This window comes from Panthera onca, chromosome D4, assembly GCF_046562875.1.
Source record: "Panthera onca isolate mPanOnc1 chromosome D4, mPanOnc1 haplotype 2, whole genome shotgun sequence".
NCBI lineage: Eukaryota > Metazoa > Chordata > Mammalia > Carnivora > Felidae > Panthera > Panthera onca.
Window position 1 is genome coordinate 6,847,223 of NC_138351.1, and position 27,334 is coordinate 6,874,556.

At 46.9% G+C, this 27,334-nt stretch overlaps 1 protein-coding gene across 2 annotated transcripts in view; it reads left to right on the forward strand.

Moving 5' to 3' along the window:
- Positions 1 to 26,395, forward strand: part of ERMP1 (endoplasmic reticulum metallopeptidase 1) — a 45,139-nt gene extending 18,744 nt beyond the window's left edge. For both annotated transcript variants that reach the window (XM_078436071.2, XM_078436070.2), the window contains 11 exons: positions 521 to 667; positions 1,374 to 1,466; positions 3,201 to 3,413; positions 4,247 to 4,467; positions 7,379 to 7,553; positions 7,923 to 8,113; positions 12,283 to 12,435; positions 14,601 to 14,803; positions 15,527 to 15,642; positions 23,364 to 23,527; positions 23,643 to 26,395. In XM_078436071.2, coding sequence (XP_078292197.2) covers positions 521 to 667; positions 1,374 to 1,466; positions 3,201 to 3,413; positions 4,247 to 4,467; positions 7,379 to 7,553; positions 7,923 to 8,113; positions 12,283 to 12,435; positions 14,601 to 14,803; positions 15,527 to 15,642; positions 23,364 to 23,527; positions 23,643 to 23,807 — 1,841 coding nt within the window. In that variant the 3' untranslated portion in view covers positions 23,808 to 26,395. The remainder of the gene's footprint in view (positions 1 to 520; positions 668 to 1,373; positions 1,467 to 3,200; positions 3,414 to 4,246; positions 4,468 to 7,378; positions 7,554 to 7,922; positions 8,114 to 12,282; positions 12,436 to 14,600; positions 14,804 to 15,526; positions 15,643 to 23,363; positions 23,528 to 23,642) is intronic.
- Positions 26,396 to 27,334: the final 939 nt, after the last annotated feature.

Sequence of the window (27,334 nt, forward strand, 5' to 3'; positions counted from 1 at the left end):
TAAAGATGTCATGCGGAATTATGAATAATGATAAAAAATATAAACAGTAGTAATACAAAACTTAGGGTGTTTTCAGAGAAAAGTTGTAGCTATTAAAATGGTAATCGTAGTACCTGGCAACTCAGGAGAGCGTGTTCAGTATGTTAAATGAAAGCACAGTGGACAGACTGCACGTGCCCTGTGAGTACAGCTGTGTACACACAACCGGATGTTTGTAGGACAACTCAAGATGGAAAAGCGACAGTACGTGTCGTAGAAGGATGGACTGTTGCGTGGGTTCTCATTTTTAAACTTAAACCTTTCATAGTGCAGTTACTTTATAATTAAAAATAATTTTACTTTCTGAAAGGTGATTTCTCGTTGTGAAAGTTGCATACGCTTATCAGAGAAGGGTTAGAAAACACAGAAAAAAAGACGAAAACGAAGTCTGGACCTGCCTCCCCAGACCACCGCAGGGCCGTTTTGGGTGTGTTCAAACATGACGACGTTCCCTTGCCTGAGTCCTCGCCTGTCCTTGTAGGTCCTGAAAACCCGTGGCTGGTCCAGGCCTATGTTTCTGCCGCTAAACACCCGTTTGCGTCAGTGGTGGCCCAGGAGGTTTTCCAGAGCGGGATCATTCCTTCAGACACCGACTTCCGCATCTACAGGGATTTTGGGAACATACCAGGTATTTGTCGTGGGCTGTGGTGTGACGGCAATTAACCAGTAGCGAGTTTTGTTTTTTGCGGGTTTGTGAGTAAACGGCTTTTTCTGAAAGCATGTTTTCTACGGGAGAACTGTATATTCTGACTCACTGAAACTGATTTCCTGGTATTTTTTTTTTTTTTCCCCTTTAAACCCTGGTCTACTTAAATGCTTGCCTTTTCTAGAACATGTCATCTTGCCCCACACTGCGGCAGAACGGGACGGGGGTGGGGGGGGGGGCAGCTGGTTAGCACTTCATTCCCCACAGGTGGCAGTACCTCCTTGAGGGGCCTTTGACTTTGGCTGTGGTCTGTCTTTGCCAGTTCCCCTGGCGGCTTGTGCCACTGCTGGGAATCTAGAGTTGGGCTTGGCCCGGCAGGGCTGGAAATGGCCAAGTGTCGATGGCCTCCTGAGCTCTGTGTTGCCACCCCTTGCCGTGTGACTTACAATGTCTCCCCGACGGGTGTACTTCCTTGGTCATTATGTACCATGGCTACAGATTCTGTAAGAATTTGGAAGAGAATTTATATGGTATTCATTCACAAGTGTGACAAAGCAGTCATGTCACTGCTTTGACGTTTTGTCTTTTTGGAATTTGATACATTAAACAAATAGGCCTAAAGAAAGGTTGATCTTTAAAGTAAAATGACGTGTTTTTTTGTTTGTTTGTTTTTTCCTGTGTGTCTTAGGAATTGACTTAGCTTTTATTGAGAACGGATACATCTATCACACCAAGTACGACACAGCAGACAGAATTCTGACAGATTCCATTCAGAGAGCAGGTTGGTATTCAAATGTAAACTCGTGATCTGTGTTAAAATGGAATGTTAGGGCTGACCCGCAAACCTGTAAATATCCCCGGGGACTGTGCTTCAGGGAGGCGGCCCGGCCAGTGGTGTGCGTGAGCCGGGTGGGGCTTTGCAGTTAGAGATGAGGGCCCGAATTTTAGCCTTGAAGTCTAGATAAGCAACTAAGAACGTAAGATTGTTGGTGGTGAGGCACTGGAAAGAGAGCGGACCCAGGGTTAACGTAGGATTGCTGAGCAACGGGCATGTAGCCAGAATGGAAGGCATATGTCCGAGGAGGTACAGGCACGTGTCTGGGCAGTTTGCCCAGGTGGAGGAAAGTTCCATCAGTCCAGGTCAGGTATGAGGGCAGGTGAGTGGGTTCTAGAATGAGTGTCAGGACCACACAGGGCAAGGGAGTCCACGTACTTTCAGAGAGGTCTGGAGTAGTCAGCGGAGGGGCGGCTGACTGTGAACCTTAACTCACAAGTTGGTAGGATGTGGCCCCGCCCCGTGTAGAAGAGGATGCTCCGGGCAAGAGCACAGCGAGAGTAGTGTGTGTGTGCGCGCGTGTGGACCGTCGGTGAGGAGAGTGGAGACTGCGGTCTGAATGGAAGTCGCAGAAGAGCTGCCCGGTCAGAAGGAAGGGACGGGTCAGGTGGCCAGCAGCAGGGACGGCTGCGAAGTGCAGGGCCCAGCCGGCTGGGGAAGGACGTGCCATCGGCTGCAATAGGAACGTGGGGAGGTGACCTGACCCGGAGCAGTCGTGGAGGGGGGAGACGTGAACTCCGTCCGATGGAGACGGGGGCTCCGTGAAGCGGCCCGGTGGAAATCGCACTGTGGAGGGAGAGCGCTCGGCCGAACCGGGGACGCGGGTGTGGGCGTGGAGGAAGCCACAAATGCGTGGAGAATGGGAACGGCTTTTGCAACAGGGGACTCAGCCTGAGCTTTTGGGGAAAGCATATCTGAAGGCAGACAAGCCAGTGACAGAAATGCCACGATGAGGTAGTGTGGTGTGTAAGTGGATGGCGGAGGAAGGGGTGGGATGAGCGGCAGGGGGGCCGCCAGTCGGTGGTTCAAGGCCTCTCGCTGCCCCTGTGTTCAGTTCAGACTCCTCCGCTCTGTCGGTGAGCCAACACCTCCGGGGAGTCTGGTTCTGCCCCTGGACTCTCGTTCGGGACTTGATCTGTCCGTGTGGGCGGGCGCTCCCATTGTCCTTCCGTGGTGGCGGCCCGGACGGACGCGCTTGACGGGGAGCATCTACACAGAAAGGCCTCCCTAACCTCTCAGACTCCACGGGATGCCCGTACTTCTCTTTATTGAGTTGAGACAGAATCGACACTCGTTATCCTTAAGGCACGTGTGATTCCCTGTTCGGTGCCTGTGGGCCTCCTGACAGGGTTTTTGTCTCTTGGGTCGGCACCGAATTTCTGGTAACCAGAGCGGTGGCTGTTACGTGAGATACCCGTTAAGTGAACAGAGTGAGCAGCAGTGTTTGGGTTCGATAACAGCAGGGAAAGGATAGTTCTGGGACAAAGGAGAGATGAAGGCCAGGTGGCCGAGCTTCCGAGCGGAGAGGAGACAGAGCGGAGGCCTGGGCCTCATCTGGGAAATTTCATGAGAAAGGTGGCCGGGGGGAGATGGAGAGGGCGGGAAACTGTTGTCGTTCACATTCTGTCAAACAGCGCGTGGCTTATTCAACTCTGTGGTCTTTCTTTTCTTTACTGATAGGTGACAACATTTTAGCGGTTCTTAAATACCTAGCTACGTCGGATGTGTTGCCTTCTTCTTCAAAGTATCGCCATGGGAACATGGTCTTCTTTGACGTGCTTGGCCTATTTGTCATCGCCTACCCCTCTCGCGTCGGCTCCATAATTAACTACATGGTGGTGACGGCCGCAGTGTCGTACCTGGGCAAAAAATGGTTGCGGCCCAAACAGAAGAGTGAGTATTTTTCTCTAAAACTGCAACACTGGCCTGGGTGTAAGAATCTGCGTGAAGTTTTTCAGGAAGCCTAAAATCTTAAAGAAAAACAACATTTGATGTATATTGGAAGACGTTCGCAAATGGATGTCAGATGGACGTGCCCGTTACACTTCTGGTCTTGGGGCAGCAGGATGTTTTTGTGTACCTAATACACAGAAGCACCACAGAGGGGCTACCGAAAAGTGGTTTGCACACACTGACTGTGAGTGAAAACTCCCGTTGAAAAGTCTCGTGCACCCGTCGCACCGGGCGTGAGCGCACTGACTCCAGCACTCGGCGTTACGTTGGTTTCCTTCTCCTTAGAACGTTTCATTGTCGAAGCGGGTCTGGGCCGTGACGAGCTAACACGCGCGGGCGGCACGGTTCAGCCCAGTTTGCCCCGGTTACTTCGCCAGCCCTGCCGCTCCGGCCTTAGCTTCCGGGCACGATTTCACGGGGAGCTCTGCCTTCCGTTCGGGCCGGTGTTTCCATACGCAGAGCATCGCAAAGGTGGTGAAGGCTAGAGCTCTCCGCTTTCCTGGTCAGGAGTGTGTCGGAGCCGCTCCTGGCCACTTCTGTCTCCGGGTGTTTGGCGCCCGCAGACTCCCCGTAAACGCTACATGGATACGACTCGTCCGTAACCTTCCCTGTTCGGGTTTGTCAGAAACCTCGCCCCAGGGCCTTTTCACTACTTTCCAGTTACAGTGCTGGATGTTTTGTTTTGCTTTGTTTTGAGTTTGCCCTTTTGACTCTACTGCTTGTGAGACTGGTTTGATAAAGCTGGTGACGTCCACGTTGTGTTCTGTCTCCAGCTGGTAACTACACGAAGGACTTCTTCTGCGGGCTCGGCATCACCCTCGTGAGCTGGTTCACCAGCCTGGTTACCGTGCTCATTATAGCGGTGTTCGTCTCTCTCATCGGACGGTCCCTCTCGTGGTATAACCACTTCTACGTGTCCGTCTGTCTGTATGGAACCGCAGCCACAGCCAAAATAATCCTCATCCATACCCTCGCAAAAAGATTTTATTACATGGTAAGTGTTAGGCATGTTTATTGATTTTTTTTTTTGCCGCCTGCAGGGATTGGAGACAGACTCCGGTGGGATTCATTGTATTTGGCCTGTGGAGGCGTCAGAAATGGCTTCGCGTGATCGTAGAACACTGGCTCCCAGAACCGTGTTCCGGTTCTGGAAGGCTGCTGCTTTGGAGGGTTTTGTTGCAGGCTTCGGTGCCGTTATCAAGCTGTGAGGCGTTTGGGTGGTTGTGACAGCAAGGCCGAATCTGCTTCGGTGTGCCCCCGTGCACTTGGTCCGCCAGCCCTCCCCGGGCTCGCCCGTTCCTCTTGTGAGTGGCTCGGTCCTCCGCTGGGCCGTGGGTTGAGCGCCACGAGGGCCCGGCTGCCGTGCTCCTCGTCGCTGGTGCCCGGGCCCCTCGGACACAGGGCACTGACACGCAGGAAGCATGTTGCCCTGAAGCTGCACTCGGAGTTTCTCTTCCGTCTCCTTCACTTTTTTTTTTTTTTTTTCCCTTTCACCCCGTGTGTTAATGCGGATTCTGACGGCATGCAGATGTGCTGTGGCAGGGGGAGGACACCTCCTAGGGGAAAAAGAGGGAAGAGTGATAGGGTTCCAGAATGATCTATGCTGATGGGGAGAATATCCCCATATTGTTAACGGTTTCAGCCGTGTAACAGGACTCACAGTAAACTACAATGCAAAAGTGACCCATGGTTTCTAAAGAGTTTCTAAGTGACTTAAAGGGAAAAATCTGTTAGCTCCCATATTTATTTTCAAGACAGCCAATGCGCACCTGTTTTTCAGTTTGCCCTGCTAGGATTAGAATGCAGACAGAAGGTTAGGTAATCCGGCGTCTTTCCACAAGGATGTCTTTGGTGCTAGACCGTGGATGAACCTTGGTCTCCGTTTCAGTTGATGTTGGGCTGTGGTCTGAGGACCGCTTCCATGCCAACCTCAGAAGAGGCCCTTTGAAGCTAGCCGTCTGTTTATGGATGAACTAATGCTTGTGTCTTTGTGGCTTCCGTGTCCAAGAGATTGTGCTGTGGGACTCAAGTTCATGTGCTTATTCTTAGTGCAGTGGTATGTTACCCGGGTGTGGGGGTCGTTGTTAATGAGGCAGGGGGGCCAGAGACAGAAATGCTTATGAGTGAAGTTCTATTTACTTGGACTGATTTCAGTTGTCTGATCATGAACTTTGGGGCTGAAAGCACAATGGAAAGGAAGACGGGTCGCATTTCACAAATATTCTCAGAGCTGCCTGGTGGGCCTGGCCGCCTGCGACGGCCCGGTGGGAAGAGATTCATAAGGACGGGTCTCTTGGAGGAGCTCACAGCTTCATGTGGGGGGCTGGGGGAGACCCTTGTTCGCAGTACCTTGGGATGAAGTGAGAGAACGGCCTGTTCGGCTGGAGCGGTTCGGGGCCAGGAGAGAGGAGTCGGTTTGTGGAGGTCGGGAAGGCTTTGTGAACGAGGTGGTGACGTGTGAACTGGGTTTTGGAGCAGGAGTGGAAGCGCGGCAGATGGCGGTCAGAGGTGGGAGCGCCCGGGATGCATTTGGGTCATGGTCAGTAAGCTCAGCGTGGTGAGCACGAGGCGGTGGCCCGGTAACCGGGAGAGCAGGCCAGCGTGAAGCCGGGGCACGACCCTGAGGATCAGTGAGGCGGCCAGTAGCGTTTTCTGAGTAGGATCGCGAGTGACTGTGACAGCGTAGAGACTGATGGCAGTGGGCGGGTGGCAGGGATCAGAGGTGAGAGAGGGGAGCCAGACCTGGGGGGCGTCTGTTTGATCTCTGAGTACAGTTACATATCTGGGTGGTACTCGGCTTGAGATCGAATCCTAAGTGCCATTTTCCTCTAAATTATTTTTGAAGACTGCGCCCCTTCACGCCGCGTTGTACGTCTAAGTGCAGCAGCGATAGCCTTTCGTTTCTGAGCGGGTTTGTCGAGAGAACTTGAACGGGTTTTGAAAACTCGTGACCGAAGCTGTCTCGAGCTCTCGAAGTAACCCACGTGCCGATTTTGGGGTTTTTGCGCTGCAGTGGTAACTTTGTTGGTCATGTTAATGGAATCCCTGGTGCGGACGTTCAGAGGTATGAAGTTCTTACGGCAGCTTTTTTCTGAGGAGCTCGGGGTGCTGCACGGGACTCCTCAGACTTCAAAGCCCAGAAATACAGATCAAATTTCTGAACGTGAAGGCACCAGGAAGTCAGGGCGGGGCCGAGCTGCACCACAAGACCGGTTAGAGGAGGAAGAGACACGGGAACCCAGCCAAACCCCAGAGGGCCAGGTCCCCGAAGGGCCTGCAGTTTTCCAGGCGTGCTGCTGGTGGCGCTGTTCTTTGCAGGTCCCTTCTCGCCTTTGGAAGCTGCAAAACTAGAAAAGCCTACAGGGGTGAATGTTTTTAGGAGAGCCCTTCCTAAATCTATTTTAGGAAATTTCCAAAGGTTCCTTTTAGCCCAGTGGAAGAAAAGCACAGATTGCACACGAGTAATGATATTTTGTTTTGTTTTTAAGTGTTTATTTTTGAGAGAGAGAGGAGAAAAGGAGAGCGCTAGTTGGGGAGGGATGGAGAGAAGGGGACAGAGGATCCGGAGCAGGCTCCACGCCGACAACAGAGAGCCTAATGCGGGGCTCGAACCCACGAACCGTGAGATCATGACCTGAGCTGAAACCAGCCAAGAGTTGGAAGCTTAACCGACGGAGCCACCCAGACATCCCACGAGTAATGATTTTACCCCATCTTCCTAAATGCCCCTTTCCTGTGCAGCAATTTAAATTCGTTATGTCATGACAGGAGGTAGTGTTTACTTAACAGTTTAAAATGCTCTTTAAAACAAAATAACTCTTCTGAGGGATGGAAATTTTATCACAATATTAGATCTTTATGAATGCCCACGGATGAGATTACTGGTATATCTCTCTCTCTTTCAGAATGCCAGCGACCGGTATCTGGGAGAAGTGTTCTTTGACATCTCGCTGTTTGTGCACTGTGTTTCCCTTATGGCTCTCACATCTCAAGGACTTTGCTCGGCGTTTATTAGTGCTGTCTGGGTGGCGTTTCCCTTGCTCACAAAGTTTTGCACGCGCAAAGACTTTAAGCAGCATGGTAGGGTATATTGGGTTTTTATGCAAATGGGAAAATACCTTAAGATGAATAAGACAGGACTTGCGGGAATTGGTTTTTTTTGGTCTTTTGGGCTAGGGTTTCAAGATTCTCGCTGTGTTGTGTTTTGTTTTTTTTGTTTGCTTTTTTTAAATTTTCAGATCACACGGATTTTTATTTTCTACCTTATACCCCATCCCATTCTCACATTTATGAATGCATGCTGATGTATTACCTACGTTCCATTTCATTCTTACTTGTATTTTAACGTCCCTGAGTGAAATGTTCTGTGTTAGGTACAGCAGTGCTATGCAAATCTGTGTCTCACTGTAGAATTTCAAAGATGTGTGATTTCTTTCTCTTTTTCCCTAGGTGCCCAAGGAAAATTTATTGCCTTGTACCTCTCGGGGATGTTTGTTCCTTATCTTTACGCACTGTACCTCATCTGGGCAGTATTCGAGATGTTTACCCCCATCCTTGGGAGGAGTGGTACAGAAATCCCACCTGACGTTGTGCTGGCTTCCATTTTGGCTGGTTGTACGATGATCCTGTCTTCCTATTTTGTAAGGAAAAAACATTTAAAAAATAGTTCTTCCTGTATGTTTTATATGAATATGCGATGAGTTTAGCCACAGTCGATTCTGTGAAATTGTGTTGCTTATACTTGGAAACACTTAAGCAAAAGAAACAGTCATGTGTGTGCAGAAAGTAGGTTTGGTGTGGTAAGAAGATGGGAAATGGGGTTTTAGTTTTGCGTCCCGGTCCTCCCGAGTCCTCTGGTCGTACCTCTCCTCACAGCCTTCAAACCAGCTGAACGTGAATCTGGAGAACGCACACCAGGTGAGAACTGGTAGAGGTTGCTTGGTGGTGGACTTTTAGAACAATTCCTAATTAGAGGCAAAGGTTAATAAATACGTGGTGGTTTTATTAGTGTTTTTAGAGCTGGTGGAGGAAGACTGGTTCTGATGAGGCTCTTTCCGTTACCGTTCAGCTACCTGGCTGCTAGGGCCGCAGAGTTCGTAACAGAGCCCCTCTCCTCAGGTGGTGGACACACACGATGCGGAGCGTCACAGGCCTTGTCATTCTGGTGTCGGCGTTCTGCCCTTACAGGGACAGTCCTGCCTTTGCCCTCCCTGCAGCTGTCCAGAGAGAAGGCAGACCCCACGCGGACCCCCCCGCTCTGGGCGGGCTCTGGGCAAGCTCTGCCCTCGGCACGGCGTCCGTACTCTGCAGGACTCCGGTCTGGCCCCGCTGGTGCAGGCAGGCGTCTGTGTTGTGGCTCTTTCCATTGGAATTGTGAAGGATAGGAAGCAACTACTGAACGCCCACAGGCACGCTGCAGGATTTGCAGCTAGGGACTACACAGAAGAGTAGTTGTGACTTTATTATAGTGCTTTCCTCCACGGAGATGGTGGTGGGCCTTTCCACGCCGATTCAGTAAAGGACATCTCATGGAGGTCAGGATTGAGAGACAGCACGTAAGAATACCACGTGTGTGGCCCGCACCATCCACGGAAGTCTCTTAAGGAGGCCGTAAAGAGTTGTACGCGCACCTGTGCATCTAGCCCAGGAGAGTGCTTCTTCTGCACACTGTTGCTTGCGCTCAGCTGAAAGAAGTCTGAGCGTTCCAGCCATTGTGCCTGTAATACAATCATCAAGTGCTTACTGGCATTTTCGGGGGGTGGATGGATGGAAAATTCTAAACTGTTCTTTGTGGTTTGCAGGGTTTACTTCCTTTGGTTTTTTGGTTTTTTTTTTAATTTTTTTTAACGTTTTTTATTTATTTTTGAGACAGAGAGAGACAGAGCATGAACGGGGGAGGAGCAGAGAGAGAGGGAGACACAGAATCGGAAGCAGGCTCCAGGCTCTGAGCCATCAGCCCAGAGCCCGACGCGGGGCTCGAACTCACGGACCGCGAGATCTTGACCTGAGCTGAAGTCGGCCGCTTAACCGACTGAGCCACCCAGGCGCCCCTACTTCCTTTGGTTTTAATATTAAGCCTTTAAATTCTCTGTACGTGTTAGTGGATGGTTTTGCTGCTGTGAGGGTGAACGGAGTTGGTGGGGTTTCATCATACGCGGATGAGGTTCTGATCCAGAATCAGCTCAGTTAGAAACTGGGTCCCCAGTGTATTTAAATCAGGGCCAGTGGATGAAGGTTCAGAGGAGATGATCAGAATGTGGGGCATTTCAGTTCTGTCCCACATGGAACTGGACAGAGTAAACCCTGAAATCTTCACTGTGGAAACTGAAAATGCCTCCAAAGTAAGGAAATCTTAGCAAGCATAGGGAGAGGATTAAAGTATATCACCTGCTAGGTTATATTTTACTAGGAAAACCTCAGGAGAACGCCTGCTGGAATACCCGAAAACCTCGTTTAGTTTTCATCATCACGTGAAGTGGCCGCGTGGCTCTTGGACACTGGTGGCGTCAGTCAGTCGTGATTCCGTGTTGACGTGTAGCGGTCGGAGTGGCTGAGGCAGAGCCGGCCTGCGCTCCTCGGATTGTGGAGAACTGAATCGGAATGCAGATTTCAGAAAGCGTTCCTTTCAGTCCTTGGGGGTTTATAGTATATTTGCCAGGAAGCAGGCACTCTCCTGTCTGCGGTGGGGTAGCAGGTGTCCCGGGTGGTGCTCAGTGACATCGGGACCCTCACGAGGAACGAGACCGCTCGCACGTGCGCACGCCGCGCAGACCCTTCTCGTGCTTCTCTTCGTTTTATTTTGCACCCATTTCGGAACCTAGAGTGATGGAAGATGGGACATTTAAGGCAGAAATAAAAGTGAAATTTAAGAGAGCGGGATGCAAACGCAGGCCCCCCTCCTCCTCTTCTGCTCTGGGACTGCATTTCACTCACCCCCGTTACCAAACCGCGTCCAGAAAATGCGGGACAGGGCAGAAGATGAGCCTCACGGTTTGGAGAAGAGGGAATGGATGTGCAGACTGTAGCCTCCATGGAGGTTTGAGGACAGCTGTGGGGGAGCTGGGTGGAGGTGGCCGGAAGCACAGCATGTGGTGGGGAGGTTGTATCTTGTCCCGAGAGACTCTGCACCAGGACTTGGCAGGGTATTTGACACTGTGCCGAGGAGCCACATGTTAAAGGACCGTGACTGTTAGGACAGAGAGGGACAGACAGGGTTACAGATTGTGTTTTGCTAACTCACTGCCCTCCCCCCCCCCCCAACAGCCCCAGCTCCTTGGATGCTATCTTGTTTCTGTGCTCGCCGTGTGAAAACGTAAGGTCTTGGGGCACCTGGGTGGCTCAGTCGGTTGAGTGTCCGACTTCGGCTCAGGTCATGATCTCACAGCTCGTGAGTCTGAGCCCCGCGTCGGGCTCTGTGCTGACAGCTCGGAGCCTGGAGCCTGCTTGGGATCCTGTGCCTCCCTCTCTCTCTGCCCCAACCCACTCGCATTCTGTCTATGTCTCTCTCAAAAGTAAATAAACATGAAAAAAAAATTTTTTTTCTTAAAAAGAAAATGTAAGGTCTTAGTCCTGAGACCAGTACTGTTTTGCTGGACATTACCCCGGATGAGATACTGGTGCACTGTAGGTACAAAACCTAATGTTATGTAGCAGAGGACATGGCTGGTTGTGGATGTTTGCCTGATTTTTCACAGTCGTGTTCTTCAGTCTTACTTATCAAGCCTGGAGGGTGAGTGGAAGGGGGAGCAGGGATTGGATCAGTGTGGCTCCTTCCGAACCTCTAAGGGATCTGTAGACATCTTTTATTTCAATGATTTCGTTACCATTGAAAAGCTCGTAGAAGCATATATAGGATGTTCTAGATGCCCACCTTGGGACCGAGCCACTTGCTTTTCCTGCCCAAGTTCAGATCTGCTGTTTTAGACGGCGTTGGCTCTGGTTACCGAGCACCAAAGGGGACCGTGTTACTTTGTGCTACAGATTTTCCTTATGTGCAGGCCCATGGGTAGACTACGTCTTGAAGGTACATCTAAATGCAAATTTAGATGAAGCCGGCACGTTGGCACATTACAAAAGCATTGGGAGTGGAACTTGAGTTTTGTTGAAATGGGCTCGCTTATGCTTAAAATCCCGCCTCCAGTTCTTTCATAAAAACCCGATGTCAAGGGGCGCCTGGATGGCGCAGTCGGTTAAGCGTCCGACTTCAGCCAGGTCACGATCTCGCGGTCCGTGAGTTCGAGCCCCGCGTCAGGCTCTGGGCTGACGGCTCGGAGCCTGGAGCCTGTTTCCGATTCTGTGTCTCCCTCTCTCTCTGCCCCTCCCCCGTTCATGCTCTGTCTCTCTCTGTCCCAAAAATAAATAAAAAACGTTGAAAAAAAAATTAAAAAAAAACCCGATGTCATGATGTTTGGTAGATAATTGGGGTCTACTGTGCAGTGGTTAACTAGGGGCGTCGAGAGGATCAGAGGTACAGCGAGGTCACGGTTTGACCGGCGTTGGGTCTCCATCCTGGTTCTTCGCCGACCGAACCGAGACCCTGACTGTTTCCTTGCCCCTCTCGCTGGCTGGTTGCCTGTCGCAGGCACCATCGTGGCGGGTGGGGGCGGCCCTGGTCTCTGCAGCCGCCGCCCATGATGGAAGCCCCCCGCCCCCGGAAGTCGAGCCTGCTCGCGGGCACTTGCGGGGGGCCGGCCACGCCGACGAGCGCTCTTCACGACTGGTCGGGTGACCCCGGTTCCCAAGTGAAGGGCAGCTTAAAAGCACCTCTCTGCCGACGGTAATTTTTCCTTTTCTGCGTTTTGTGTTTTAGATTAACTTCATCTACCTTGCCAGAAGCACGAAGAGAACCATGCTGAGTTTAACTCTGGTGTGTGTGGTTACGTTTCTCCTCGTTTGCAGTGGGGCGTTTTTCCCATACAGCTCGCATCCCGCCAGTCCGAAGCCAAAGAGGGTGTTTCTGCAGGTGAGCGCAGTTTCGCGTGAGCGCTGTGGTTCTGGAGGGGAAAGCCTCGTGTGTGCTGCGCCGGTCAACAGGAAAACCGACAGACTTCCCTGCTGTTGACCTATTTGGTTGCACTCGGCCACTCTGGGCAAGGCAGTGAGGGAAAGACTGGCCACCAAGAGGCTCTTATCAGCAAGAGCCTTCTCCCAAGAGACTGAATTGGAAATGTCCGCTCGTGCTGGCACTGTTCACGTGCTGCGAGTGCCCCAGCCCAGAAAAACAAGAGCAGATGTGTGGGGTGATGAGCTCTCAGAAGTACACACTGTAAACCTGTCTGCAGGCTGAGTAAAAGTGTGAATTCAACTGGCAAAATAAAAGATATTTTAAAATGCCAGTAAAAGTGCTCTTAGGTAGCGTTGAAGGTACTGTGTCATAATGAAAGTATAATAGTTTAGGGACTAAGAACGAGATTTAGAACTGTCTGAGATTTTAGGTTTTTCTGCACGTTTTAGAGTTGGTACTATAAAGCAGGAGAAAGAACCAGGTTGCCTTATGTATAGTCATGTTCTGTCTTAGAGGTTGCAAGAGGCAAACAAAAGCCAACTTCAGGGGTCGCCTGGCCGTCTCAGCCGGTGGAGCGGGCATCTCCTGGGTCTTGGGGTCAGAGTTCGAGCCCCACGTTGGACGTAGAGCTTCCTTTAAAAAACAAATCTTAAAACCAAAAAAAGCCAAGTGATAATCTATGTAACTATTCGGGGACTTGAATAAGTTAATAGTAATGTTTGAATGTAAATAGTGGGGAGGAGATACTGAAAAAGGGCCAAATATTCCTTGTTTATCGTCCTGGAGGACACAGCCACATGCTTTTTTTCTGTGGCTACAATTTGCAAAACCTTCAGTGAAGAACAGCTAGTTTTCAGATTGTGTACCTTCAGTGACTTGCCACATTTTTATAATTACATCAGTAGTATTTAGAAAAAGCTACATTTTTATTTTTAAAAACTCCTGTTCTCATTTGTTTGGGGTTTTCTTCTTCCCCAGTGCCGGAAGTTGGCAGACTTTTCCCCAGAGGGGCCAGGTAATAAATACTTCAGGCTCTGCCAGCCGTACAAGTCCGTGTCCCGGCACGGCACAGTGGTCGCAGACGTACCTGAACGAGCGAGGGTGGCTGCATTCCAGTGAAGCCGTTTATGAGCTGGCGGTGGGCCGTGCACTTTCTCTTCCAGTTTGATATTCTTTCCGCAATGAAGCTGTTCTAGCTGGCGCCTCTTCATAGAAATGTTAGGCCCAAGTCTGACATCTAGTGGTGACAACGGGAATTAGCTTCAGGTCACAGGGAAGGGGTGTGTGTGTGTGTGTGTGTGTGTTTGTTTTAGGATGCATTTGTTTGTGGCCTTTATCTAAATGCAGTTCTAGTGTCCGTGTCTTTTCACTCTGAAATAGGTTTTCAAAAACATTTTAATGAAACTTAAATATATATTTGTAAGGAATAATGAAACTGTGTATCTGTATATCGATCGTCGAGTGTGAAAGAAAGAACATTAAGCAGCACCTCATAAAACCCGCGTGTGCCCTTCCTCCCGGTTCTCCCCCCCTCCCCACCTGCTAGGATGTACTCATTCGCGATCTTGAAGTTTAGGATTAATCATTACGTTATTTTTCTTCACCACGTATGTGTGAATCCCTAAACAAGAAGATACCATCTGCCTCTTTGTGAACTTCTGATAAGGCAGTGCCTAACTATGCATTTGTGACTTGCTGCTGTTTGCCCGCAGCATGTGAGAAGCTTGCACGTTGCTGTGTGTCACAGTGGTGCGGGAGACTCCTGGGGGGGGGCACCCCCCTTTATCTGGCCATTCTGCCATTGGTGGGTGTTGGGGTGGTTTGCAGTATTCGCTGGTATGGGCAGTGCCGAATCAGAGCTCTTGAACCTTCAGGAGTTTCTCTGAGTACACATTCCAGAGCGGAATTGCTGGCTTGAAGGCTGCGTGCACGTTGAGGGGACACCAAGCAGTTTCCTGAAGCGGCCGTGCCAGCCCACACCTCCTGCGGCAGTGAGGGTCGGTCCCTGTGACTCTGCAGCCACGCCAGTTCTTGCTGTTGTGGATGTCCTCTGTCTGTCCCTCCGGATTGGGGATGTGGGGGAGGGGATTCAAGTAGTATTCTCATCGGTCCGTTCTTTCCAGCACATGACTAGAACTTTTCATGACCTGGATGGAAACGTAGTCAAACGGGACTCTGGGATCTGGATCAATGGGTTTGATTACACTGGAATGTCTCACATAACACCTCATATTCCGGAGATCAACGAGAGCATCCGAGCTCACTGTGAGGAGAACGCACCCCTCTGTGGTTTCCCGTGGTACCTCCCGGTGCACTTTCTGATCAGGTGGGTTCACTCCTGTGCTGCTTTAGTCGGGGGGTCAGTTCTCAGGTCCCGTCGCTATGCGAGTACTTCATTACTGCAGCTGGTGAACAGAGGTCAAGTGCCAGGTACGCTGTTTCCTGTCACTGCACAAGTTCTCCTCCTTTAGTGGGACAGAGAGCTTGGAAGTTTACCGTTGCCTTTTCAAATTTAGGAAGTCCTTCCTCTGGAAGCCCGAGTAGTTAGAAAGGCTGGCCCTCTCAACTGGTCTGGTAGATAGAAGATAACTATGAATTGCGAACTTTCATTCCTGGGAAGCTTTTACGGTTTGGTAGTCAAGGGTTGGATAAGAAGGAGTAGGATGGGTAGTGGAATCAATATCACCTAGGATCCTTTGATCTTAATTTTGGGTAAGTTTTATTACCCGATAGCCCGGGCCTTCAGAGTAGTTAGCATGGTTTATCCTATCCATCAGAGTCGGGTTGTTTTGTTTTTTTTAGTTTATTTATCTTGAGAGAAAGCAAGAGTGGGGAGTGGCAGAGGGAGAATCCTGATGTGGGGCTTGATCCCACAGACTGTGACCTGAGCTGAAGTCAAGAGTTGGACACAACTGACTGAGCCACCCAGGCACCCCAAGCTTATTTTCATGCCCCAGAATGTGATTCATATATTTGACCATGTCCACGAGTTACAGGTAGCTGTCAACTAATTAAGCATCCTAAATATTGAAGCTCCCTTTCCAAATAGGAAAAACTGGTATCTTCCCGCTCCAGAAGTTTCTCCAGGAAATCCTGCTCATTTCAGACTCGTGTCCAAAGAACAGACACCCTGGGATTCTATAAAGCTGACGTTTGAAGCAACAGGTAAGTCATAGGATATTGTTTTCTTCTCTCCTTCTCTTAAAATTCTTAAGTGTGTATACTTTCTCTTTAAATAATAGTAACCACAACCCAGGAAGAACGTAGTGTTTGTAAAGGTACCTCAAGCAGATTAGTAATGATTTATTGAGGAAAATTAGACTTTATTTTTTTTAGAGCAGTTTTAGGTTCACAGAAAAATTGAGCAGAAAGTAGAGCTCCCCTCCCGCCACTTCTTTTTTTTTTTTTTTTAACATTTATTTATTTTTGACACAGAGAGAGACAGAGCATGAACGGGGGAGGGTCAGAGAGAGGGAGACACAGAATCTGAAACAGGCTCCAGGCTCTGAGCAGTCTGCACAGAGCCTGACGCGGGACTCGAACTCACAGACCGCAAGATCATGACCTGAGCCAAAGTCAGACGCTTCACCGACTGAGCCATCCAGGCGCCCCCCACTACTTCCCTTCTTAAGACCTTGCACTAGAGTGTGGGGTATTTCTTAAAACGGAGGAGCCAGGACTGATCCATTGTTAATTATAGCCCCTGGTTCATATTAGGATTCGGTTCACTCTGTGTTGCATAGCTCTGTAGGTTTTGACAAATGTGTAATGTCACGTACCCCCATATCAGACGGAGTAGATTCCCTGCCCTGAGAGTCCCATGCACCCCCGGTCAGCCCTCTCCTCCCCACCCCCTCTGGCAACCACTGATCTATGTTACTGCCTTCTACTATTCTGCCTTTTCCAGACTATCTCATAGTGGCGGTCATAAGGTTTGCCACCCTTTCAGGACAGCTTCTTTCATTTAGCAGACAGCCCTCCTGTCTTTAGGGGCTTGATAGCTCATTTCTTTTTACTGCTGGATGGCATTGTGGATGTACCGTAGTTTATCTGTTTACCTACTGCAGAACATCTTGGTTGCAGGTTTTTGTCTAGACTTGTTTTTTTTAATGTTTATTTTTGAGAGAGAGTGCACGCGTGCAAGTAGGGGAGGAACAGAGGGAGAGGGAGACACAGAATCTGAAACAGGCTCCAGACTCTGAGCCGTCAGCACAAACTCACGGGCTGTGAGATCATGAATGACCTGAGCTGAAGTCGGACGCTTAACCGACTGAGCCACCCAGGCGCCCCTGACCTCATTTGGATAAAAACCTAGGAGTGCAGTTGCTAGATCATATGGTAGAGCCTAGATTTACCTTTGTAAGAAACTGCCAGGCTCTTCCAGCATGGATGTACTGTCCCGCGTTGTCACCAGCATTTGGTACTGTGTTTGGGACTTTGGCCATTCTGACAGCAACGTGGTGGCATCTTATTGTTTCCATTTGCAATTACCTAATGACCTGTGAGGCTGAGCATCTTTTCTTAGGTTATTTGCCATCTGTGTGTGTCCTCTGGTGAGGTGTCTGTTGATTAATTGGGCTGTTTGGCTTTTTTCTATTGAAATTTAAGAGTTCTCTGTGTATGTGGATAGAAGTCCTTTATATCAGTAAGTGGTGTGCAAATATTTTCTCCTGGTCTGGGTTATCTTTTCATTCTCTTAACAGTGTTTTCCACAGATTGTAAGGCTTTAAATTTAATTAAGTCCAACATAATCAGTTTTTCTTTCATGGGTCATGATTTTGGTGTTATGTCTAAAGGTCATTGCCAAACCCAAGGTCTCTGGATTTTCTCTGTTATCTTCTGCAAGTTTAGTTTTGTGTTTTATATTTAGGTCTATGATAGATACATTCCGAGTTAATTTATGTGTTTTTTTGTGTTTTTGTTATAAGGTCTGTGTGTGGGATTCGACTTTTTTTTTTTTTTTTTCCTGCTTTGCATGCGGATTTCCAGTTGTTCCAGTACCATCTGTTGAAGACTGTCCCATCTCTCCCGAATGACCTGACCTGTTTCTTTGTCAGGAATCAGTTGACTGTATATGTGTGGGTCTATTTTTGGGCTTTCTATTCTGTTCTTACCTGTTTGTGTCTTTTGCCATCACGATGCTGTCTTGATCAAGTCTTGAAGGTGGGTGGTATCCATCCTGTCAGGCTTTGTTCTTCTTCGATATACTGCTTGTCTTCTGTCTTTCCACGTATTAGTTTGCCCATATCCACAGTATAACATTCTGGGATTCTTAAATGGAAGCGCATTGAAATCTGTAGATCAAGTTGGGGAAAATGATATCTTAGGGGGGCCTGAGTGGCTCAGTCAGTTAAGCATCTTACTCTTGATTTCAGCTCAGGTCACAATCTCACAGTTCATGGGTTTGAGCCCCGAGTCAGGCTTTGCGCTGACAGTGCAAAGCCTGCTTGGGATTCACTCTCTCCCTCTCTCTCTCCCCTTCCCCCACTGGTGCTTTCCCTCTATCTCAAAATAAATAAATAAATAAACACTTTAAAAAAATGACATCTTAATATTTTTTCCTGTTTATGACATGGAGTATCTCTGTTTATATCTCGTTTATTTTCTTTCATCAGAACTGTATTTTGTAGTTTTCCTCATACAGATTCTATACAACTTTTGTTAGATTGGTACCTCAGTATTTCATTTTGGGGGATGCTAATGTAAATACGAGTTTTCATTGATGGTATGTAACCATGTAGCCTGCAACTCTGCCATCATTGTTTATTAGTTTCAGGAGATTTTTGGTTGATTCTTTGGGATTTTCTACATAGATGATCATGTCGTCTGCAAACAAAGACGGTTTTATTTCTTCCTTCCCAAATCTGTTTTTGATCTTTTATTGCTTTTTCTCATCTCACTGCATTAGCTAGGACTTCTAGTATTTTGAAAAAGGCTGCTAAGAGGAGTAGTAAGTGTGGGAATCCTTGCCTTGCTCTTGATCTTAGGGGGAAAGTGTCTACATTTTTACCATAATGTTAATTGGCCCTTTATCAGGTTGAGGAAATTCCCCTCTATTTTTAGTTTGCTGAGCTTTGTGAATGGATTTTCGGTTTTGTCACATGTTTCTGTTTGCTGATATGACCATGTGATTTTTCTTTATTAGCCTTTTGCTGTGATGGATTATATTAACTGGTTTTCAGAGGCTGGATCAATCTTGCATACATGGAATAAATCCCACCTGGTTGTAGTATATAATTCTTTTTGCACATTGTTGGATTTGATTTGCTGATGTGGAGGATTGGTTCTGTGTCTCCGGAGCTCCGGAGAACTCGAACATAGGAAGTTCACTTTTGAAAGTTCCTGCTACTGTTCACTTGTATCATTCTTGAATTTCATATAAATGGAATCATCCAGTATGTAACATTCGGGGTCTGGGTCATTAGGCATAATGTTCTTGAGATTGAGCTATGTTCTTTTGAGTATTAGTATTTTATTCCCCACAAGTAGTGTATGAGAATTCCAGTTCCACATTCACTCTAGTATTTTCTGTTCTTTCCATCGTACCATTTCTGGCGGGCATTTAGTGGTAGCCCTTGCATTTCTCTGTAAGTCATGACGTGGAACATGCTTCCAAGTGCTTACTGACCATTCAGGTATCTTGCTTTTGTGTCTTCATTTCTTCTTCCCTTCTAAAACTTGGGCTTACTGATTTATAGGAGTGCTTATGTTCCAGATCAAAATCCTTTATCATATATATATATATTTTATCTAGATGTTCTTGTCCATTCATTTTTTTTTCTTAAAGTTTATTTATTTTGAGAGAGACAGAGACCAGCGTGAGTGGGGGAGGAGCCGGGAGAGAGAATCCCAAGCAGGCTCCATGCTGCCAGCACAGAGGCCCAGTGTGGACTCAAACCCACGAAGCTGTGAGGTCATGATCTGAGCTGAAACCAAGAGTTGTACGCTTAACCAAATGAGCCACCCAGGTGCCCCATGTCCATTCATTGTCTTAAAGGAGTCATTTGATGTGTACAAGTTTTAAATTTTTGTGAGTTCCAATTTATCAGGTTTTTCTTTACAGTTAATACTTTATATGTCCTCTCTAAAGAATTCTTGCCCACCGGAGGTCAACAAAGATAGATTCTGATGTTTCCTTCTAGAAGCTTCATAGCTTTAGCTGTTACATTTAGGCCTGTGATATACTTTGAAATAATTTTTGTGTATGATGTGAGGTAGAAGCCAAGCTTCTTTTTTTTTGAAATGGATATCCAGTTGTTCTAGCATGATCTGTTGAAAAGACTTACCTTACCCTATTGAACTGCTTTGGCATCTTTGTCCAAGGTAATTGGATTGCATACCTCAACTTTTGCCCACTTTTTACTGAGCTTCCTCGCCCACTAGTAGGTTTCATGTTTGTATTTTTTTGATGACTGTGACCATTTTATTTACACTAAAAAGTAAATAATTTATGTGCTAAGGCACAGTTTAACTCAGAAGGGACTTGAATATCTAGTATGCAAAGAAAGCTGGAGGACAGACACGAGATGGTAGAAGGGAAGTAATAAAACTTGGTAGTTAACCATGGAAAGAAGCCCTTGCAGGGCATTCAGTGCCTTAGCTGATGCGTTCAATGGTGGATACTTTTGTGTTCTCTGGGCTTTTAAAATTTAATTGGAAATCAATTTATTTTGCACCAACCGGTTTTTTGTTCATGCCAATAATTATTTCTGATTTTTAATCACCAGCTTGTAAAAAGGAAGCACAGAAAAATCCAAACGTTTCTCTATCCTTTATGCACAATTTGGAGAATTCCAGTAAAATTTAGGTTCCTGGCAGGCAAGTTGCACATCTACTGCCCTATATTTTGTGATTACAAATGTCAAGAAATCAGAAAAAAATTGACTGTGTGGGTCTGTGTACCAGTTACCATATTTTTAGTTATAGAAGCTTTGCAGCTTAATGATCATAAGGGTGAAAATCCGTTGTATTTTTTGTTATTATTTTCCTTGCTATTTTTGTTTGTTTTCCATATGAACTTTAGTATTAACCTAACCAATATAAAATTTATTACTAATTGGTGTTTTGGGGGAATATCATAGTAAGTTTATAAAGTAAGGAGAACTGACATAATGTTTTCACCCTGTCCGTGAACTAGCAATGTCTTTTCACATGTTCATATCTACTCCTGTCTTTCGTAAGTGTTAAAAGATTTTCCTCATCTAGTTTTTGTGGCTGTCATAATTGGAATTTTCTCTACCTTTATGTTCTCTAACTGGTTATATTTGTTGGCGTAAAGGCAGCTGATTTCTGTAGGTCAAATTTGTATCTTTGCTACCTCACTGAATCTTTCACTTTTTGCGTTAATCATCACTCCTCTAGAGTTCTCCAGGTTTACTAGGAATTGCCAACCTTTAAATGGCCAGATACTATTTTAGGCTTTGCCATATGTCCCCAATGTAGATTTTTTTGTTAACTACTGTTTAAATACGTAAAAAACATTCTTAGCCTGTTAGCCTTACAAAGACAGACCAAGTATATAGCTTATTGACTACAGCGTATCGTCTGCAAATAGTCTTTCTTTCTTTACCAGTTCCTAGGCCCATAACTGATGTGTCTAAGTGGCTGATGGTGTGGAGCAGCTGTGGATGTAGTGAGCCAGCGTCCTTGTTTTACTTAGAGCACAGGTCTCTTGTGTTTCCCAACATGTGAGAGACTAGCCTTAGGCCTGGGGTGTATATTTTGTATCCTGTTAAGCAAGCATTTATCAGCTGTCATTTCTTGAATGTTTTTATAAGGAATTGGGTTTTAATTTTGGAAAAGGCTTTTTTTTTTTTTTTTTTTTTTTTTTAAGCATCTGTCTAGGGTTTTTTCTTCCTTGGGTCTTTTAACGTGGTTTATTCCACTAGGTTATGGCTTATTTTCTTAATGTGATGTTGGATTTTGTTTGCTACAATTTAGATACTTTCTGTTAATACTCCTGAGTGATACTGGTCCGTGTCTGTTTATTTTTTTGGTTCTCTTTAATCAGATTTAGTTATATGTTACCCATAAATGTATAAACATGATAAAAATGGTAAGTCTTCCTTAATTTCCAGTGCCTCGGAACAGTTTAGGAAGCATTTGAACTGGCTAAAAAGTTGGCTTAAATTCCTCTCTGAAACCATCTGGGCATGGTGTTTTTTCGTGGGGGATAGTTTCCTAACTTTTTCTTGGGAAATTCATCTAAGATTTATCTCTCTCTTGTACAGTACAAGAGAGTACAGTAATCTGTGTTTTCCTTAAAAAGTATCCACATTTCATTTGGGTCTCCAAATTTAATAGTATAGAGGTCTGCTTGTAGTCACGTGTGATTTTAAACATTTCTTCTGTTTATTTTTCTTACTCTTTTTGTATACTTGTGTTTTCTCAGCTCCACTCCCCTTCCGGTCTCTTTCTTAACCAAGTTAGCTAGTAGAATTGTTAATAAAAAATCTAATTTTTAGAATTAAGTTAGGTCTGTTTATTTCTGGTCTCTACTTTCTTGATTTCTTATCATCTGTAATATTTCTTTGTTTTCTGTTCTCTTTGTTGTAGTATTTTATAAAAAAATGTTTATTGCTATGGATTTTCCTCTTCTCACTGCTTTTCATTGTTTACAAAAAATGTGATTTTTGTTCAGATTTCCTTTTTCTTCTAGAAGTCTTTGAATTTTCAGGTAGAAGGCTATTTTAAGTTTTACTGAATTATGGTCAGTGTTGTTTGTAATATGTGTTATGAAATGGATGCTTTCCTTTGTAAGTTAATATTTTGAGTATTTTGTGTCCCTTTTAGAAGATACGTTCTGTGTTACCAGCTTGTGAAGTTTGATGTGTATACATATCCATATAATCAACTTCACTGATCTTTTTTTGTTCAACTGATGTCTTGTACTGACAGTGGAGTGTTTCTTATTTGTAGTCTTCCTATATACGTAGGTATCTTTCTGCATCTCCTGTATTTTGCTTCATCAAGTAGCTGCTGTTACTTAATGCACAGGATTCACAATTTTGTGTCATTGTGAATTAAAACTTTTAGTATTAAAAAGTGCCTTTTTACATTTAGTGCTTTTGTCTTGAATCCTGGTTTTTTTCCCTGGTATCAAAGAGGTCTTTTTTAAAAACTGCTAGCCAGAAACCCCTTTGTTTATTCCTTTATTTTTACCCTTTCTGAAACTCGTGTTTTTTGAATACAGTGTATGATTAATCCGAGTTATTGTTTTTTTTTTCCCTTTTCACATTTATTTCTATGACTCATGCATTTGGTCTCAACTTTGTTCCAATATTTTGTGCTTTGCTATATTCCTTTTTGTGTGATCGGTCATCTTTGCTCTTTAAAATATTTTCTGGCATTTTAGGCAAGTGTGTATTTTCCTTTGACCACACAACTGTGGAACCTTTTACTGTCTGTGTCAGTGTCTCGCGGGCTCCGTGTCTGCTTACCCAGCTTCCCTGGCTCCCTCTTGGTGTCGGTCACGTCCCCCACTGGACACTGGTCTTCCACCCTCACTGGGATGTTGCCTTCGAAATGTGTCCGGACAGGTTAAAACCTTCACTGTCCGTTCTTCTGCTGTAGTTTTTGAAGTTCCCTCTTGGTTAAATGAAGCTTATTCTCTGGATTTCTGAAGGCCTCGCGAGTGCTAGGTTCTTGGATGTTTAGATGACAGGTTTTGTCATTGTAAATTCTGCGCCTTTTCTGCTGTGCCTTGTGACATACCTCATTACTTACCCCGGTTGACACACGCAGAACATCCTAGCCAGGAGACCTCCCTTAGGTCTGGAGCGAGAATCTTTAAAGTGACGTAAGGTGTGCCCTTCATAGTCTGGCTTGGTGGTGAATTAACTGCTTCTCCCGATGCCTTTTTAACGACTGTTCCTCTTACCTTTCAGGACCAAGCCACATGTCATTCTACATTCGCACCCACGAAGGGTCAACGCTTTCTCAGTGGTCTCTTGGCAACGGCACCCCCGTCACCAGTAAAGGCGGGGACTACTTCGTATTTTACTCCCACGGGCTCCAGGCCTCTGCATGGCAGTTCTGGATAGAAGTGCAGGTGGGGATTTGCCAGCTCTGCCGCGGTCACCGTCAGGCTCCCGGGTGGTGCGTGGTAAAAACCGGGATGATTCTGCCTTCAGAGAACTAAAGCACTGCCAACTGTTCTCTGCTAGGTCTTGGAAGAACGGCCTGAAGGAATGGTCACCGTGGCCATTGCTGCCCACCACCTGTCTGGTGAAGAGAAGAGGTCCTCCCAGCTGGATGCCCTGAAAGACAAGTTCCCAGACTGGACGTTTCCCTCAGCCTGGGTGTGCACGTACAGTCTCTTTGTGTTTTAATCTTCTGGACGGGCTCAAAGCACATGCCTGGCGGGATACCCCCGGTGACATGCTTTCTCCCTGTGTCACGTGGGTATCTGTAATGTAAGTCCGTGATTTTTCATGAGCACGTGTTCAGATTGTAAGTCCGTGGTTTTTCAGAGCTTGGGGGCAGACGCTCTTCAGGGCCACACACCTAGCGCTGTGGGTAGTGACGCATGGCCTTTATGACACTTGAAGACGCCAGTTTTCTGGCACTTAAGCACATGTGGGTACTACCACTACACATGGAAGTCCTTTTCTGTGACCTTAAGGATTAAAGCCAACCAACCACTTCAGTAGTTCTCCCCTTAGAATCACGAAAGGTGTAGAGGGCACCGTGAGCCCGCTCACTGTTCACTAGACAAATGACGTTTCCAGTCGAAGCTGTGGAGGGTAGCTCGGATGCCGTTCCCCGGAGTGGTAACTCCCCTGCGATGGAACCAGAGGTACAGAAGGCGGTTCCGGCAGCAGCTGGGGGCGGGCAGTGGGCTCTGGGGGCCCCGGCCCGTGCCCAGAGCTCTGCTTCCTCCCCACCTGCCACACAGCCCGGCCCCGAGGTGGGGAGCTGTGCCGTGCTGGGGACTCGAGACCATCGTTCTGATGCTTGTCTGAGGCTGCTCTCGAGGCCCAGGATACCCTGTTCCCCCCTCTCCACCTTGTCAGTCCGAGAGCAGCTGCAGTTCCTGCTGGGTTTTCGGAGGCTCTTCTGGTTCAGGACATCGTGTGCGCAGTCACGCGTCTTCAGTTCCGTCCCCAGAGCACGCAGTTGCCGTGGCAGGAAGAGAGCGAGGTGAGGAGAGGCTGGGCATTTTATGAATCTTCTCTTCTCCAAGGTTCATGCTTCAGGGCATAATCGTATTGACGCACGGAGTCCTTAGTCGGTCCGAATAGTTCCCGAAGGCTGTCCAGCGGAGCCGGCCTTGCTGGGCCTCGGGGCCGTGGCCCACGCCGGAGTGAGGCCGCCGAACCTCTGGCCGCTGGGATTCGGGCCCTGCGTCACGGCAGGCCCGAGACTCGGAGGTACTTTTCGTTTAGCAGGCGGCTGCCGAGGCGGGTGCCGGCGGGTCCCCCCGGCTCCGTGGCTGTGGCACTGCAGGGATTTGGTCGGACGAGCCCTAACTTCTGCTAGCTCTCCTTCTTCCCTGGAGATTAGCAAGCAGAGGCCGAAAAGACATTTTAAAGAAGAGCCCCGGTAAAACGAACAAAGCGTCCCTCCGCTCCTCCCGCACAGAGCACACCACGTGTGCGTCGCAGGCCCGGTCACGCTGCTCCTACCCCTGCCGAGTCTGGTCTGTGACTCCCCGCGCCCTGACTGGGCACCCCCTCACGGCACTGCTGGCTGGCACGTGTGTGGCTCCCGGGCCTCGTCGAGGCTGCGCGTTAGTCTCAGCGCTGCGAGAACCTGGCTCCTGCCAGATTTCAAAATAGGGGCGGATTTTCTGTCCCTGTGGTTAATCTTAGATTACATGGAAAAAACCAAAATGCCGTATTGAAGAAGGACATTGGTTACTCCCTTTTGCCAATAATCATGATTCTCTTTTTGCCTTTAGGTTATTCTCCTTCGTAAACAGGATCTCTTGTTTTGGTTTTCAAGTCACTTGTCTCAGGGCACATTTAGTATTTGGGCAGATGGTTTTAGTGGCAGAAATGGTTAAGTACAGATGATACTCGTGGCTCTGTTCATAAGCACACTGTCTGGTCTGTCAGCGAGCAGCCTCTGAGATTAAAGAGCTTGTTTTCTTTGAGTATCTGACCGTTCAAAACTCATTTCTAAAAGGGTCTTTCCAGATTCTAACCAATGCATTCTTTCCTGTACAATTTAAATGTAAGTAGCCCAGTACTGTACATTCAGTGAAAATGTGAAGAGTTGTGATTTTGAAGAAATGCTTAAAATTTACCTTGTGCCTGACCGATGAGCGACTGTTGCATGAAGTATTTGTTTCCACAGTTTAGCTGATCTAAGTGAGCATGAGAGGATTTCTAAGATGTTACCACTGAAGGGGCCATAGCCAGCTGATAACTCAGGAAGCTGTCGGGAGAATGTCTGTCTTCTCTTTTCACTGGTCGCTGACTTGAGATTAATTGTTGCCTTACATTACTGAAATAAACTTTTTAACAAACTAGTTAGTATCTTTAACAGAAAAAAACAGATCTTTATTGTTTTTCTGTGTCCCCATCGTTGAAGGGTTATTTCAAGTCTACAGGGCCTTTGAAAAGACCTAGATGGCTCACGTGGACAGGACAGTTATCCCTAAGGGGTCATGTGGGCAGAGACTGCGTTCAACATGGAAATGTTTAGCTTAGCATATTTTGTCAGTGAAATACCAAGAAAATCGCTGAAGGATGTGGGGACGGGCAGAAGAAATGGTCTTTCAGCCAGTGGCCCACTGCTCACTCTCCTCTCCACCCAAGGAAAGGGCCCGGCCACTCCCTGCAACAGAGCTCCCTGCGCAAGTTATGTGGCTTTCTCGGTGAACTCCCTTGGAAACAATGGCAGTATGCTTCCTCATCGTACACCTTGCCTCCTTTTAGGGCCAATAAAGCCAAAATGCATTTAGGCCTCTGTATGTCTGACTCTCTTTATTTGGAAAATGTCTTCTGTAACGTTGAAGTACATTAGTATAGATTTTTTTTTGATACTACTACTTCCTTACTGATTTGTAAAAATAAAATTTCTTCCAGTGTGGCCCTATACCATGACCAAGTGGGATTTATCCAAGGAATGAAAAGTTGGCTTAACACCTGGAAAATCAAAGTACCACACCATGTGGTGGTAGTTCTTATTAATTCTATTGATATGATCACCCCAATAGATGCAAAAAAGATTTTTTTTTGACAAAGCCTAACACCTTTTCATGATAAAAACACTCAGCAAACGACTGATTGTCTTTATCAGGGTGAGGAAGTTCACGTCTACAAAACACTGCTAACATCATCATGTGTGATGAAAGACAACCAGCATGTCCTCTACTGCCACTGAGTGTACTGAGGCTCCGGCCAGGGCAGTTTGGCAAGAGACATCTAGATTAGAAAGGACAAATTAAATCTGTTTCTAGGTACGGATGACATGATCTTAATAAATGAATTCACTCAGCAGTGTTGTAGCAATGTATCAATACACAGCTGTCAACTGACTTCTGTAACAAGAAAATTCTGTTCACAGTAGCAGTAAGAGTCAAGTACCTAGTAATAAGCATAACAAAAGTACAAGATTTTTACACCGGATACTAAAACATTGCTGAAGGAAATCCCATGTTTGTGGATTGAAAGTTCTCCCAAATTGATCCACAAATTGAACACAATCCCAGCTCATGTGTGTGTGCGCACGCACACACAAATGGACAAGCCGATCCTAAAATTCATATGGAAATGCAACGACCCATAATAGTTCAAACAGCCTTGAAAAACAAACTTTTAAGAGTCCCATATTCAAAACTTCCTACAAAGTAGGGGTGGTAATCAAGACAGTGTGAACACATACCAATATAATACAATTGACTGTACAG